This window comes from Somniosus microcephalus, chromosome 22, assembly GCF_052327205.1.
Source record: "Somniosus microcephalus isolate GS21.2 chromosome 22, FLI_Smic_1.0, whole genome shotgun sequence".
In the NCBI taxonomy this organism is placed as follows: domain Eukaryota; kingdom Metazoa; phylum Chordata; class Chondrichthyes; order Squaliformes; family Somniosidae; genus Somniosus; species Somniosus microcephalus.
Window position 1 is genome coordinate 64,802,879 of NC_141008.1, and position 17,659 is coordinate 64,820,537.

The 17,659-nt window shown below is 39.9% G+C and overlaps 1 protein-coding gene across 8 annotated transcripts in view; it reads right to left on the minus strand.

Annotated features, from left to right (window-relative positions):
• Positions 1-1,703: 1,703 nt before the first annotated feature.
• The window catches only part of git1 (G protein-coupled receptor kinase interacting ArfGAP 1), a 178,581-nt gene continuing 162,625 nt past the window's right edge, over positions 1,704-17,659 (minus strand). For 7 of the 8 annotated variants that reach the window (XM_085964964.1, XM_085964967.1, XM_085964963.1 and 4 more), the window contains 4 exons: positions 12,697-12,773; positions 10,603-10,776; positions 8,534-8,597; positions 1,704-6,704 (listed from right to left, as the gene is read on the minus strand). In XM_085964964.1, the coding sequence (XP_085821090.1) occupies positions 6,492-6,704; positions 8,534-8,597; positions 10,603-10,776; positions 12,697-12,773 (528 nt within the window). In that variant the 3' untranslated portion in view covers positions 1,704-6,491. The other variant, XM_085964968.1, reaches the window with a different exon arrangement.

Sequence of the window (17,659 nt, forward strand, 5' to 3'; positions counted from 1 at the left end):
CAATTCTATAGAAGAGGTACATGTGGAATTTGCTGGAAACCAAGCTTCTGCAGTCAAATCACAGCGTCAATCCTCGTCTCAGTGGTAGCACTTTTGCCCGAGTCTGAAGGCCGTGGGTTCAAGTGCCACTCCAGCACCTGAGCACACAATTTAGGCTGATGCTTCAGTGCAGTACTGAGGGAGTGCTGCACTGTCGGAGTTACCGTTTTTCGATGAGGTGTTAAACCAAGGCCCCCGTCAACTTCCTCAGACGGTGTAAAAGATCCCGTGGCATTATTCGACGATGAGCAGGGGATTCTCCTGGCCAACAATTATCCCTCAAACAACATCACTGAAACAGATTATCTGGTTATTCTCTCATTGCTGCTTATGGGGTCTTGTGCACACATTGGCTGCCGTATTTGCCTACGACAACTACACTTCAAAAGTACTTAATTGGCTATGAAGCGTTTTGCGAAATCATGAAAGGCATTAATATCACTGCAAGATTTTTTCTTTCTTCTAGGACAACCTGCAGTGACATTTTATGGGGTTTAACCTTAAGTGATTGGGGCAGATTTTGCTGTCAAAATAACAGTGAGGCTAATGGCGCTCTCAGTTATTTGGTTAAATGGTACAGCAGCTTCAGGCGAGGAGTAGCTGCACGGTTAAGTTTGAATGTCCAAAAGTTGCTGTCCGAGTTGTGCTGCTCTGCCGTTAGCTTTGTGAAATTTTTCCTTTACTTTTCAGCAGAGTGGATGCCCTGCTACAGAAAAATCTGGCCCATTGTATTACAAGGAAATGGTATACGCTATGTATATTATGTAATAATGAATATTTAAAACTAACCTCGGATCCAAATTATTTGACTTTTTAAAAATAAGTACTTGCTTTTAGTGTTCATAAAGCAGATGCAGTTCATCCCACTGAAATGAGTGAAACTGAGAATCTTGGTGCCTGTAGAAGAATGAATGTCAATGGGAGAAAATGGATTTTCCTCCTCCTTGACTTTTCCTGTTGTATTAGTGTCAGATTTTACAATGTAATTGCATTTTCTAAATAATCATGTATTCAATTTAACTGAAGCTTGCATCATTTTACTGCTTTAAGTTGTGAAGCACAGTATAATGAAAACAGTCTTCCTTACTTGTTGACACAAAGCATACTATATTCTAAAATTCATACATGCAGGATTGAAACTGCTATGCTATGTTTATTTAAAAGTGGGCTTGAAAATTGACATGCACTTTGAACATTTTTTTCAAATATTCTGCTATTCACAACAATATTAAACCATCATAGGATCAAATGCTTAAATATCTTGCTTAAAACATCAGAATTTATGTTTAGAATTTTTCCTTGAACATTCAAATATCAGCTCAATATCAATCGCTAAAGTAACAACTCATGGTGTAGTTAAATGCTCATTAGTATTAAAAACCCTTCACAACACATACAGGACCACAGATTCAATACAAGTGGATAATCAAATCCTCAAATACCTCTTTACAATCTAGAAACTTTAATTCTCAAGACACTTCATCATTCTAATAGAAAACTGATCTGATCTTAACACCAACCTTCAATATTTTTTTTCAACATAATTACTCAGATGAATGTAAGCTGCATACAGTAATTAGTATACATTGTTTAGTATTTCTCCATATTCCACTTGTTTGAACATTTTTAACTTAACAAATTAAGAATTGAGTATACAGCAAGCATTGTGCACAACTGAATGTATTTATTTTTCAATACAAATGTACAATAGATGAGTTTACAAGGAAGCCCACCACCACGTTTCCACTACCAGCTACAATAGAGTGCATTTCTAAATGGAATTAGTTACAATTAGCATTCATTGCACAACAGAAACAATAAGCAGGTCAGTGACTGTCCTTGTTAAATATAACTTTCAGCACTCAATTGTCCAAAAGTGCATGCTTAATACCAATTGTTTGAGTTATCAGACATTTGGATATTTATTTTTAAAAAACAAAACATTTTGTACCACACATTAGGGCTTAGTAATGGAATATATAAAATAACAGCGTGAGTTACAAGGCTGGACCCCAGAGGGGTCCCTTCAGAAGGCATTCTAAAACTGTGAAATGCAGTTTATAAACAACATCTGAACCCAGAGGATTAGATTGTAACTGAACTCACTTCAAGGTATTGGTTTATTTTATAATATATATACAACTTATTTTTGTAAATGAAAAATTAATATTTTAAACTGCTATTGGTAGAGTTCCAGTGCCTCAGAGACATGTGCTGCAATGTTACAAGTAGGAATTAATCTCCTTGATGATGTTCCTGCTGTGTCACTAGAGAGTAACTTTTAGGAGATTATAGAGTAATTCTACATGTCGGTATATATTATAAGTGTTTTATACCATTGCCAAGGTGTAATACTGATTATACAATAGCCTTACTTGTAATACTTGGATGGATGGTAGACATCAATACAGCACACACTCCCTTCAGGAGTATTCTGATGTCACAATCAATGGCCTCCTTTGAATACCCTTTATGACAAATTGGCTATTACTGCATTGAGAAACTGTTAATTTTGCTAGGATTTTCGATTTATTTATTTATTTTAAACACAAGTTTTATTTTAGTGTATATAGTTTATTTAATACATTCTTCATTCCCAGAATACAGATATAAAATTTTATCTACTGCTTTTTTCTTCACACCCCCACCCTCCCTCCCAAAAAGTCAGCAGTTATGGAATGGTAGGAGGGACTTCCAAGGCAGTAATACAGTGGAGGTGCTCAGCTAATGCGGAGCGTAAACCTTGTATGGTATTTACAAGTTATCAGCTACTACCTGAACCCACAAATCATGTTACTGCTTTTAGCTCCCTTGGTTTATAGATTTTCTTAGTGAAAGGTGTACGTTCCTGGTGACTTACCAGTATTCAGAGCTGCCTCAAATCCTTATAAAGTGATGTCAGTGAGTATATAAAATCACTGCTTTCCTCAGCGAGATAAGGGGTTGTTATGCTGCATGTGATTCTAGCCTTATCTAAAGGGGTGTACAGTTATTCACGTGAACAAGAGGCCAATTTCACCCATCCCTGCTGCCAGAGTGCGGCAATATTAAAGAAGCCAAAGGAAACGAGTGCACGACACTAGTGAATCTCAGTTTGAATAGAAAATATATTTAACATCTTCCAAGTTTCTTTGACTTCGTTAGTTAACTCAAAATTATTTTTTTTAAAGACTGCAAATGAATCTGCAGCTTTGGCCCCAGTGTGACTTATCTGTACTGCATCAGTTTTAGTCTGGTCGCCAAACTTTAGCCCCGGCAGGATGCATAGCTGCATACAACATTGGGAATTTACTGCTTGCTTTGTGCCCCTGTTTAACACAGGACAAGGAATAAATGAATCTATGCTGTCCAGAAGGCACCTTATTTAATCCTATCTTTAAGGTTGTGACAGTGAAGATTTCCGCGCCTCAGTTCTGAAATGCGTCCGTGACTGGGGGAGGGATAATTTTATATCAATGGATGCACCACCTAGTGTGTGGTGCTTACAAATTACATTGAAATTAGTTTGTTCCGCTAGTGTTAACTGTCCATTTGATAATTGCTTTGAACCCAAGCATATTTTAAAAACCATAAAATGGGTTAAGGCATTCTAAATAGTAATGTTCTGGAAGAAAATCTATAGCTTATATGAAACTTTCATTTCAAAATGCAGCATTTCATGACTTCTGCTGTAAACAAGACTTGATACTTACAGAATCAAACAAAAACGGACTGGAGTGAAGGCAACGCTGTACAATAGATCAACTGTCCACAGGATATTAGCATTACAAACTAAAGAGAGTCTGCATTAGGCAATAACGAGACGTAACCATGAATGTCCGCACAAGGCCATAACGTTTGATCCTTCCCCTTGCTGTCTGCAAATTTCCCAGCAGCAGCTTTCACATAAAGCAACAAAAGGCTGTTACACCAAGTTGAACCGTGCCATTTATTGTGTCATTTAATACCTTCCCATGCCATTCTGAGCCAGCCTTTATAAATGCCCTAGGCCACAGTCTAAATATTACTGTATCGTGTCAAATTAACAAGACATTTGAGACAGTACAGAAAAACAAAGTTTAATTCTCTGACTGCACTGCATGCTCTGTCTGTATTGTGCCCTGCAACAGCTTTTTCCTAATTCTGTATTTTCCTCATTGAACTAGCATTATTGTAGTGTTCCTTTGTGATCCACTGAATCCAGGCAAGAACAGACACAGTCACCAGCACATTTTACAATGTCAGTATATCTTTCAGTACTAAGGCTTCCAAAAGCTCAGGCTTTGATGAGCACTTTATCAAATGAAGAACAAGTAAAAGGATTCACAATGTTTCCATGTTCATTCAACAAATGACTTTTGCCTTTTACACTTAACGTAAGCTGAATTCAGCTACTGAATCTGTCTAGTGCCGTCAATGTAGTGGTTTTAGTTACTCCAGTTACATAATTAAATTGTAAGATTACAGAGTGATAAAAAGTCCTCGCGTTTAACATTATTAAACTACGCACATTTACTAGTTTTGTTTTTATATACAAAACAGCACCCCAATACTGTATGCCTGGGACTTCAATTAAGGCTAGAAAAAAAATTTAAAAGCTGTGCAAGTGTGCATACCTCATATTACAGAAGAATCTCATCTATCCAAGTTTCTTCCAAGTTATGGACTGCAAAGTCCTTCCCTAATAACCATTCCCTTTGGATCAAAACAGTTTTCCGACATTCGAAAAAAGTTGCGACTCGAGCAACCCAATTTGATTTCCATCTCTCTATTACCTTGTGGAGCAATTTATCAACATTTTTTCTTCAAAATCTGATTTGTGTTTGTCTCGGCTCATAAAATAAACATTGCCACTTAACTGCTTTGCACTCAGGATTTTCTTATTGATAATCAATTTTCCCAATACCACAAAGCCCCGTGGCTGTGGCTCACAACTGCATGGCAAGCAATTAGTTAACATAAGGGTGTTGAAAAGATTAGGTTATATCAATTCACAAACCTGCATTGCCTGTGCTATTCAGAAATTAAAATCCTCTGCAGTTACTATACAGTGTTCCTTTCACGGTACAGCATCGAATGTCAAGTCAATGCAAGACAAATGCTTGAGATGGTGCTTTTTCCTTGTAAAAAAGAGTTTTTGGGAATCATAAACATATGGCCATTTAATTTTCATAAATAAAAGAAAATGAAACAATGGATCTTCATTCTTATTCCAAGAGTGAGAACGAGCATCATAAAAATCTGATTTTAGTCTTGTGTAATAATGGTCAATCTTCTCCACTCACTCCAATAACATTTACCTTCAGCAGCCATGAAGAATGCTGGAAACTGAAAGTGCCCCCACTTTCGGTGCCCAAGGGTAACATGGGAGCCATGTGTCTAAAGGACTATTACTGCACCCATCAGTTACTGTAATATGGCCCAAGAAAATATTGGTTTCTGGATTCAGTACTTGATGTACACTGGGTGTTAGAGGATAGTGTTCAAACTTTTAAACTATGAAGGACGTCCAGTACAACTGATTGCTATGGTCAAGTAGCATTTGGAGCCATTGCACAGTAATTAATTCAGTAAACTATCAATGAACTTACACTCCTACACAGATTCATGACCCTTGGACCGGTCAATGTGGAAAAATAGTGCCACTAATAAAGCAAAGCGTGAAGACTACATTACTATGGGGTACAACTGTTCAACAAGATTCAACTGTTATAAGGCATACAATGCACAAAGATGCAATGGTACTGATGGTTGCCAGTTACAGTCACAGGTTCACAGTATTCTATACAAAAAAGGCACCCCACTACTAGTATTTTTTCCTAATGGTTTTTAGAACATCCATTGTTCTTCAGCCTCAGTTGATGGCAAAATGGATCGTCAGTGAGTAACCCATTGATAGTCCATATTAAACTTGGTGGTCTCATACAAGAACTATCAGCAATTTTCCAAGGTGTGGCTTTACTGTTGAAATGATTTGCTTGCAGCTCTTTTTCATATAACAGTTACTGGATGCATGAAGCCTTTGTTGCACTGAAATTTTACATCATAGGATCCACCAATAATGTAGCACTTAGTACATTTGCAAAACAACTTATTTGTAGAAGAGTCAAGAATTCCAGTGTAACATAACCCGATGGTCGAGAAAGTAAATATTCACATCTTGCCAAAATGTCAGAAGTCGAAGGTCATTGGCCATCACCACGTTGCGACTTTTTGCTTTGGCCGTGTCATTATATAGTGGTAGTAATTCTGGTTAACTATTACTGCGGAGTTCTACCACAAAATTGGAAATTTAAACTTTCCAGAAGCTTTCAATCTATTGTGAAAGCTGAAACGATCTATTGCAGAAAAAAAATCCACAGTACTTGAATGAGAATATGTACAGGGATTTCAGTTTGCTTTTGAAGAAAGATGCAGCTCTTTAGTCTCCCAAACGTACTCCAAAAAAGGAATGTGAATGAAGTGCTTTACCGTCATTGCTTTTTCTCCCGGGTTGTTATGGTAACCAGTTGCTTGGCTGCCTTGGCAATGTCATAGGCACACTGGATGACTTGCTGCGTGAGCAACTGAATGTCAACAGGTGCGCCTGGCTCTGGTGGAATTGTTTTCCTGCACTCACATTGCAGTCGGAAGGCACTCGCGTTTAGCAATCTCAAAGAGCACCGAACTGTGTCCAGGGCAGGTTTCTGATCATTTAAAAAAAAATACAAGTTAGAAAACTCTAAATTGCAACACCAGCAGTACCTTCAGAGCTACAAGTTTACAAATCTAAATTTTCCACATTGAGCCAGAACAAATGACTTGCCTTTTACACTTAACATAAGCTGAATTCAGCTACTGAATTTACCTAGTGCTGAAAAGTATTGGTTACTCCAGTTACATAATTAATTTGTAAGGTTGCAGAGTGATAAAAAGTCCTTGTGTTTAACATTATTAAACTGCATGCACTTACTAGTTTTGTTTCTAGCAAACAAATAGGAGTACTCCTGCTCCTCTCAGCTGTACATTCAGGTAAGTTGCGTACCTTCTTGATTGGCAGGCGATCCCTAGGCTTGGGGTCCTCGAGTGCAGCCAGTGATGGTGCTGGCTGCCTCAGGGCAAACTGATCTTGGAGGGAACCTCAAACAGGCACTGGGCCATTTGCAAAGGGACCAACGTCTGCTTCAGGCGTGAGTAAAGGACACCTCGTTTATCCTTAGCCAATATGGCGGGCAGTGCACTTATGAATGTGCGCACGCTTCCTGCCTGCCATATTGTGGCCTTAGTAGTCCGAGTAGCACCTGAAAAAAAGGGTGCTGCACAGGCCAATTTCTAGGCCCAAGTGTCTTCAAGTGAAGTGGGGTTAAACTGTGGGGGTTAATTTTAAAGTCATATATTTATTTTGTCCTCATGTTTATACATTACCGTTATAAATTCCTTGGTCAACATTTATAATGGAAACTGATGTAAACTGGTTATGCTTCAGCGCACCCATTGGCGGGAGGGTGTAATTACAGCAGGACAAGTTTGCAATAGGCAGTTTCCATTTTAAATGTGGACATAGGAATTTATAATGGAAAAGGTTGACAGGAAATGCACGCAGACTTAATTAAAAAATATATATATATTATGGATAGAAATGAATCCCTTAATGTTAAGTTTAATGTCAGCTTGGCCGAGTTGGTAGTGCTCCTACCCGAGTCATATGGTTGTGGGTTCAAGCGCCTCTCCCAGACTGGAGCACGCAATTTAGGCCGACTGGGGGAGTTCTGCATTGTCTGGCTCTAAATGGGGACCATGTCTACCTGTGCAGCTGGATGCAATAGATCCCCATGGCTCTATTTGAAGAGCAGTTCAGGCCAACATTCCTCCTTTAACCAATGCCGCTAAAAAAAGATTAACTGATTATTCATCTGATTTGTTGTTTGTGGAACCTTGCTGTGTACAAATTGGCCGCCTCATTTGCCTACATAACACAGTAACTACACGTCAAAAAATAGTATTTAATTTTCTATGAAGCTCTTTGGGGTGTTCTGAGGATTTAAAAAGTTCTTTTTTGTGATTAGATTTCCTAACTCCCTGCTCCATTCCTCAAGTGATGCGTTGGGGTGGTGGGGGGGATTTTAACCTCCAAGGTCGGGTGGGTTGGGGGAAGTTAAAAATTTTAAATTCTGAAACCTGATCCCAACCCGCATCCTTCAGGTTTTAACGGAGGCTAGTTCAGGGGGCAACCAAACCCCCTTCAGCGGGCGAGTCGGTCAGAAAAATCTTAAGGAGGCCGCGTGTCTCCATTTTAACTGCATTAAAATTTTTAATCCATGGAGGCCGGGTTTCCCAGGGCTCGGGAATCTCGGCAGGTCAAAGGAGGTGAGAAGGGCCGGATCGATGAGGCAAGTGCATTTACAACACTGCTTGTGGGCCAGGAGGAGCAGGAGTGTTTCCTCCAGGCCCAACAAGCAAACCTTGCTAGACACCACAACTGCCCCGCCCCGACTCCTCCCCCGCCATCTCCGATGATCTTGCACTGAAGACTTACCTTCGGAAAGAGAGAAGCCATTTCAGTGACTGCAGAGTGAATCTTTTCAGAACATGGCACAAAACTGTTAATGAAATAGATAGCAGATTAGGATTAATTCACTGACCTACACTCAGAATAGTTGGACAGTAACATACCATTTATCTTAAATTAATTTATGTTTCTACAAGTGCACAGGTACAGTAGGCTCAAAGTGCTTAGCAATAGGAGGACAATGAGCAGGAGTACAAAATGGAAAATTGGGAGAGGGCCGGGGTTGAGGGGAACCAAAGTCACAGTTGGAGAGAAGGGTTTTGTGATGACTTTTAAAACCAGGCAAAAAGGCGGCAAGACAGAGGGAATGGGACAGGTAGTTCCAGCAGCCTTGAGCTTGGTGGCTAAACAAGCATTAACCAATGGCAGAATGAAGGGAGTGGGTGTCAAGAAGAAAATCTGTGTCAGGAAAGTAAGGCAGAAGGAGTGTAACTAAGGTAGGATGGGGCAAGGCCAGGCCATGGAGGGATGATGAGAATTCTGAAGTCAACCTGCTGGAGTATGGGAAGCCAGTTTGGAGAGGATGGGTGGGTGATGGGGAAGTGGGATTTCTGCAGGCGAGTACACAGGCTGCAATGTTTTGATGGGGTTGAAACTCATTGAAGATTGAGGCTGGGAGCCCAGCTATGGGAGGATTAGAGGAAGTCAAACATCAAGGTGATGAAGGATGGGGTAAGGGTAGAGGTTGGCAATGTTAAAGTGGAAGAAAAATGTCAGAAGAGTGGATGTGGGAGAAGGAAACTTGGAATTGATTAGTATATTGAAGTGCCATGTTTCCTGACCCAGCCTGAAGTATAGCCAGGGAGGTTGTTGGGATCAAGGCCAGACACGTGAAGGCGTTGAAGGCAACCAAAAAGGACATTGAACTAGAATAAATTTTGGCTCATCGGGTCTTGATGGTGGATACAGAGTTGAAGAGTGTAGCAACAGTCTTTGAATCATGGAAGAGGTAGAGTGGTGGAGCTGGATGATTTTACCACAGGTTAGGATATAGACTTCGAACAAGGGGTGTGGACCAAGGATGGACCGGAGGCCCATCAGAGGTTATCATATAAGCCGAGAAACCATTAGCGGGAAAGATGTGCCTGCTTTGTGTTGGTATGAGCACAAACAGATGAGACCTGTACCATTGAGGCAGTTGCAGCGAGATACTGGGAGAGAAAAGAATTAAGGTAACAGGGAGCTCTGGAAGGGTTCGAGAGAGACAGAAAGCCACAGATGTTTGTGAGTTTGACCAATGTTGTCTCAGTGCTGCAAGTGGTGCAGAAGCCAGATTGCAGGGTCTTGACTAAGGAGTAGTTAGACATCATTAGTTGCAGTCTGATGGCTGATTTACTACTGTATAGTTACAGTTAGCAGGGAAAGAGCGGTTTTAAGCTACTGAAACTCTATTAAACATGCCACAAATAGAAAAAATATTTAACTAAATAAAGCATTGTGCCCTAGAGGTTGTTGGATTATTTTATCTGTCTGGTCGTGAGTACAGCCAAACGACAGCTTTTTCAATATAATCTTTAATTATTTGTAACTCATATGAGTCAGCCGTGGCTCAGTGGGCAGCACCCTCGTCTCGCAGTCAGAAGGTTGTGGGTTCAAGTCCCACTCCAGAGACGAGCACAAAAATCTAGACTGACACTCCAGTGCAGTGCTGAGGGAGTGCTGCACTGTCTGAGGTGCCGTCTTTCAGAGGAGAGGTTAAACAGAGGCCCCGTCTGCTCTCTCAGGTGGACGTAAAAGATCCCATGGCATTATTTCAAAGAAGAGCAGGGGGGTTCTCCCCGGTATCCTGGCCAATACTTATCTCTCAATCAACATCACAAAAAACAGATTATCTGGTCATTATCACACTGCTGTTTGTGGGACCTTGCTGTGTGCAAATTGGTTGCCGCGTTTCCTACATTGCAACAGTGACTACACTTCAAGAAGTATTTAATTGGCTGTAAGGTGCTTTGGGACATCCTGAGGCTGTGAAAGGCGCTATATAAATGCAAGTCTCTCTTTCTTTCTTTTTAACCTACAGTTTACACCAAACTAACCTTTCATGCTTACACTCCTGTGCTGCTCGCAGAAGCTCCTGGATGTTTTTGGTGACCTGTTCTGTTTTAAGGATTACATCCTCGGTACTGGGAAGGCTTGGATCTAACTCTCCCTCATGCTCATCATACTCTAGATGGAGATCATCATCCCTTCCCATCTTCCCATCAGCAATACTATTAAGGAAAAACAAGAGTGGACATAAACACAATATAGTAGAATAGCAACCAAAATAGTGCCTAGTGAGTTTTCAGCACATCACCACGTGCATATAGAAATCAGATGCCCGAGAGTGCGTTACAAGGCTGTAACCAGATTGAGGGTTCAGATCACACCATAAATGGCAATGAGTCACCTGAACCTCAAAAGGCCTAGGCTGTAGCATTTAATAGGTGGTGGTTGCAAGCTGTTGGGTGAGCAAGTACATACACGAGCAAGTGTCAATGACCAGAGACTTCTGGATACCTCAGTTTAAATTTTAGAAAGCTGCAAAGGTGTGAAGAAGTTCATCTTGCACTGCCAAATTTATACTTGCCTTCATCAGTCAGGAACTGGTCGATGCTAGAATTTCCAGAAAATAATCAATTACTTTGCATTCTTATAATTGTGTCTACCAAGAAGTCTTGTAGTTCAACATGAAAGCAGCACAGTCACTGTGTAATGCAATTTATGACACTTCAGGTTTGCACACAGGAGTGCTCGATTACAGGACACTTTCCGGTATCCGGCATGGACGGGACCGACGTGGTGCCAGTTCAGCAACAATTCCGGATAACCGAATGCTATAGTGAAAGATACGGACCTTAGAGCTCCGTATGAAGCAACAAACCCTGTTGCTTAGGCTTCAGAAGAATGTCCACAAGTTGCAAGCATCTCTGTAGCTTAGCAACAGCTGCAGCCAAACCCTTGCCTTCCTCAATTTGTTGCTGTGCAAGTAATAAAAGTTATAAAAGTTAGCTGAAACTGACTCCTGAATTTTGCCGGTTAACCGACATTTCCGGTTAATTAGGGGCCGGTTAATCGAAAGTTTCCTGTAGTTTGGCGGCCTCTACAAATATTAATATAAAGAATATTCAATAATATAAAGACTGTCAAAAGGCTGTAGCTCGAGTGTGCTGGAGCATAATTGGGCACAGTCCGAGTTGCATTTCTAGAGTACCTAACTTATGATTGCACCCCCGTGTCAATTAGGCAGAATAAAACATTTGAACAATCTGCAGAGCATTTTTGTAACAATCTTATAAAAATTAGGGCCCCCCAATAAGTAGATAAATGAATCAAGTGACGTGGCAATGAATCTCACAGATCAGGTACAAACACTGGCCTGTGTGCTGCCGCTGCTGATCACTCCATTGGGAGCACTACAATTTTCCTTGGTGTCCCTGTGCTTTGAGGAAGTGATGGAGAGAATAATCTAATCTAAATAAAAATCAGCTATCAAGTGACTCCTGCTTGAAAGGGTGCTCTAGACTATGATGCTTTCCACAGTCAACCTCACAGAGTTCACTGTCTAGACTTACATATGAAAGGAGGCTAGTGTGGAGAGGTATCCTCTGGCAATAATGGAACACTTTTGCATGAGTCACTATCTTCAGGAAAGGAATGGAGAAAATTGGAGAGGGTAAACACTAAAAACGGAGGTGGTGTACGAGTTGCATATAAAAATCTAATGTTAAAACTTCTAGATATACAAGGGCTTTGATAACCTGACAGAAACCAACTGTTATTGCTTCTTCCACAATTGGATACTATAATACAGTAGAGTGAGGACTGCAACACTGGTGTCCCTCTCTATTGCTTCAGTGATGTTCTGTTATGCAGAATTAAAGTAAACACCTAGAGGCATATAGGAACAATTGTTAAAACATAAATGACTAGCACATCTCCATTATCAACACAGCAATTGTCATGGCATGATCTCAATTCCGAGATCAAATACCAGTATTTGCAGAGACAGCATTATGTGGGAGAAACAGAAAAACAAACCATCAAAATCCAAAAATAACTCGAGTGTACATAATGCAGAAATTCTGCCATGTTGAGGACTACTAAACACAATCGACAAGCATCACAATCTTCAATCAAGGTACTCTCACCCCAGTGGCAGCTCATTAGTCTGGGTATTGTCATAATCACTGTCTGTTCCACTGCCACGTTTGTCTAGTTTGGACACCTGTAAATGAAAACAAAATGTGAGCACAGCAATATGATGTGCAGATACCTAGGCAGAAGTGTTAAAGCAATTGTTCATTAGTAATTATAACAAGAACATTGCAGGCAGCTAAGTGGGAGAGGTTTCCTCAATTCCCCATGAGAAACATGAAAGCAACTTTGAGAATAACTGTGTCAAATCAAATTCACTGTTCAGTGACTGAAATTCGGCATCCAAGTTTTATAATTCTGAGTTTTGATCATGAAGTGGTTAAGGAGCAAATAATTTAGTTTGCTCAAGATAAAAAGCAGGTCAGATCATTTTAAGCTTTCCAGGTACTCAAAAGGAGGAAGGACAGGGTGGTTTTGATAGTGGTGGTCTCCAATTCGTCCCCAGAAACACCTTCAGTGTTTTTAATAAATAAACAGAACTTGCATTTTAAGAAAGGTTTCCCCGCCCCTCCATTCAGAATGTTCTGCTGTACCACTCACACCTTGAATCATCGCCATTGGGCCCATAAACATTCTAATTCTGTATCAGCCATTACTTGAAGTACAGAAATTGCAGAACTTGATGTGGTACAAACTCTAAAAGGTACATCATCTATTCCATTACTCAGCGTAGGGAACCTCCTCTTCCTTCGACTGCATTCCCACTAAATGCCTGATCATGCAACTTCCTTTCTGAGTCCCTATTTTAGCCAATACAGGTAGACTATCCTTTATCCGAACTTCCGAAAACCTCTAAAAACCGAAAGTTTTTTCGTTCAGCGTAAGTCGTGCGCACGACATGAGCAGAGTGGCGCACGACTTACGCTGAGCAGGGCAGAGGGTCACAGAGTTCCCTCCTGGGTAGGAGATTGCAGGCCGAGCCGGGCAGCGTGAAGGAGGTACCGGGAGAGTGAACCCAACAATACAGCGGCCTGTCCGATAGCTGCAGTGGCCTGTCCGATATTCTTTTCTCCCCCACCCCCCCCGACCCATTTCCCAGTCTTATAAAATACCTTCTGAAATCCAAAAAATTCCAAAAACCGAAACTCAGCTGGTCCCAAGGCTTTCGGATAAGGGATAGTGTACCTGTATTATAAATAGTTACCTTTCCTCAAGCATTGTTCTTCTGCCTTTCAATACAGTCATCACCCCCTCAACAAAAATCCCACCCTCGATCCTCACTAATTACTGACTCATCTCCAACCTCCCTTTGCTCATACCTTAATTTGAAACTAGATTGATGAAGAGCAAAAGTCAAGTCACAGAACTGTAATAACTCATTACAACTTTGGCATACTTAGATAGTGTTTCCATTGTAAATAGCCACAATCAAATAGCTAGAGTGAACACAAAAAAGGCAAACCCATTTTTCACCATGTCACCTGGCTCAATAGATTTGAACCCGTTCACCAGGCATTGCTCAGAAAGACTCAGTACGCATTAAAAATACTTGATTATTCTATATTAAATGAACTCCACATTTTAATATAGATAAAGAGCAGGACCAATCACGCTTTCTTTTTCTATACTTTTCATTGGAAAAACATTTTCAAATGCCCAATTGGAGAATTTATTAAACTATCAACATTCTCAAAGTTAATTCCATCATTTAATGAAATTATAACCAGGCACTGTACAAAAACAAAAAAAAGGTAAAAACACAAGGTTTCTTTGAATTGGATATCAAGTTCACATTCAATAGCAAAATTTGTAAATCTTATGGAAATCATTACAAAGAATTATTGGGAAAAACTATAATCTGCAGATTAGTTCAATATTAAAAATCAAAATCTCAGAGGTTCAAAGAGATTGCTATACCAAGTCAAAGGAATATAATTCCAAGAGAAGTCTCCAGATTCCCATTACAACACCAGTTCAAATCAATGGGACCACTACATAAATTAATGGGCACACATCAGAGCACTGGATCTAGCCCAGAACACAAGCCGCTAGGTGCACTGGCTTGGACAGGTGGGGCACTAGGCCAGGGGTTGTGTAGATTCTCTCACCTCCTGCCAATGATATACTTTTCTTAATTTCAAAAGGGAGAGATCATTTTCAATATAGTCTTTTTATAAGGGATTAAAAGTGCCATGTGTGAAGTACAAATCTGCCAGCAGTAGCACTAGCATTTCATAGAATCCTTTAAACAGTGTGGACCTGTCCAAGTCTAGAGAGTTTACAAATTTTGCTATGGAAACCTGGACTAGATAGGACTTCAGAACATTCATTTCTTAACTGCATTTTTGAATGGTTGTTTTAATTTGTAACAGTTCTAATCCAGTAGGAATACCCTAGAAATATACATTAAATTCACAGGTTAGCAAAATGACTTAAAGATGGTTCTGAAACACAAGTCTTGTTGAACCTTTTGAATGTTCTGAATCACAATTTTTTTATAACTAGATCCTTTTTGGCATATACACTGAAGAACAATTAAGATATTTTCAACTTCTTCACATCCCCTTGCCCCTGCACCCAAAGAGTCAGCAGTTATGGGGTTAACAGAAAAGGAAAAGTAATAAAAGTGCATGCATTTTTCCAGAAGAGATTAAGCTTTTTTTATACCTACGCTATAGCAGATGGTTCCAATATATCACAGTTTTCCTGTTTCAAAGGCATATTTTTGATGCTGCATAACTGGTGGTGTGCAGATTTGAACATTTTCCTTTTTTCTCATTATTAAAATCACTAGGACTGGGGTTTTGCAGATTCTCTCACCACCTGCCAATTATATCCTTCCTTAATTTCAAAAGGGAGAGATCATTTTCAATATAGTCTTTTTATAAGGGATTAAGAGTGCTATTTGTGAAGTACAAATCTGCCAGCTGCATCACTAGCATCTCATAGAATCCTTTACACAAGGTGTGGACCTGTCCAAGTATTAAAATCTAAACGTAAAATCAAGTCCTTTGTCTTCACCACTGCAATTTCATAATGAAAAGCCAGACTGGTCTCAAATAACACTTTCAAGTCTTAATGTGTTGTGACTGTACATTTGCATATCTAAGATGGAAAAGTCCATATATGGATTGGGTGGGAAGGGGGATGGGAGGAAGAAACAAAATCCCAAATTCTCAAGCTAACCCAGCTTCGTGATAATTTGAAAATGGACAAATACTGCATGGCTACAAGCAAATCAGTAATTTATTACACAGAAATTTAAAAAAAGCTGAAAACTACAAAACTTCTCCAAATCTTAAAGATTTGCTGAAATTTGACTTTGTATATCAGCAATGGAAGACACAATAAGAGAGATGCCATCTCCCTAATGTAGGTCCAAAAATTAGGAAAATGGACAACCCTAGTTTAAAAGCGCACATAACACACATATGGCACTCAGCTTATTAATGCAGCTTCACCTAAAGGGGAGATTGTGAATTACAATGGTTTGTCAAATATTTCTGTTAGATGGCTTCCAAGGGACTAATCATGAACAGTTTATTAATAACTTAATTTTGCCTATAGCTATTCAAAAGTAACTTTCATTTTTTTAATTCAATTTTTTCAGCTTCCTGCAAGAATAGCAAACTTGCCCCCTTAACTCCGCGGTCTCCTCTACATTGGGGAGACCAAATGCAGATTGGGTGACCGCTTTGCGGAACACCTCCGTTCAGTCCGTAAGGGTGACCCCGAGCTTCTGGTCGCCTGTCATTTTAATTCACCGCTCCATTCCCACTCGGACCTCACCGTCTTTGGCCTCTTGCATTGTTCCACGGAAGCTCAACGTAAACTCGAGGAACAGCACCTCATCTTCCGATTAGGCACTTTGCAGCCTTCCGGACTCAATATCAAGTTCAACAATTTCAGATCATAACCTCGGCCCCTATTACATTTTTACTTATATTTTTTTCCACCCCTTTGTTTTGGGTCCTCCTTCCCCCCCCCCCCCCCCCCCCACCCCTTTCCTTTTTTTCTCTCTCCCACCTGGCAGCTGTCTCTTATCCTGCCAGTACACTTCACACCTAATCTCAGCTGTCTTTTGTCTCCACTGGCCTATTACCATCTCGTCTGATTTTGAATACCTTTTAATGTCTTTTACTTCTTTTGTTCGATCGCAGCCCTGCCTTCGATCTATTTTATTTCCTTTCCAGTTTTGAAAAAGGGTTTCAACCCGAAACGTCAACTCAAATTTCTCTCCACGGAGGTTACCTGATCTGAGTTTTTCCAGCATTTTCTGTTGTTATTTCGGATTTCCAGCATCTGCAGTATTTTGCTATCGTTGCCCCCTTAACAGTTGAGCTCAATCCATTTTACATTTATTTTATGTAAATTGTAAGACTTCATTAAACTAATAACTGGAGGTTTGTGAATGTATTAGTTGATTATACTAACTTACACTCCTTTGGAGTGCAGTTGGCTAAGATTGCAATGAATTCAAGTACAAACTTGAAAAAAAGCAAGAATATGAACTGGACCCCATCCAGATTCCCTTTGTTGCCCTCATCTATAATCTGAACACTACGAGAAAGGCGAGAGGACAAGGCACTTTTAACATCAAACAGTAACCAAATCCTGATTCAAGACAACCTTGCAAGCAAGGTGTTAACTATGATTATCCTGAACAGTGAGATCTCAGAATCATCTGCCATTATGCGTGATACCTTCTTCATGCAGTTTTCTAATTATAAAAAGATTCCCCTTTTACTTTAAATGGAAAATATCAGAGACTGATTGCAATATTCTCATTCAAAAAAAAAAAAATCTTGATTGAACACTAAGAATTTAACCCTTTGAGGACTACAGTAGCATTTGTCTATTACAATTAAAGATGAAAGTTTACACAAATGTAAAGTCTTCCCTGCATCACAGATTCTGGTGTATTTGGTTTTAGAATATTCAGTTCCAATTTACAATAAATCCCACTAATAGAAACTTAAACAGGTTCTGACTACTTCAGCAAGCACCAAGTTCTCA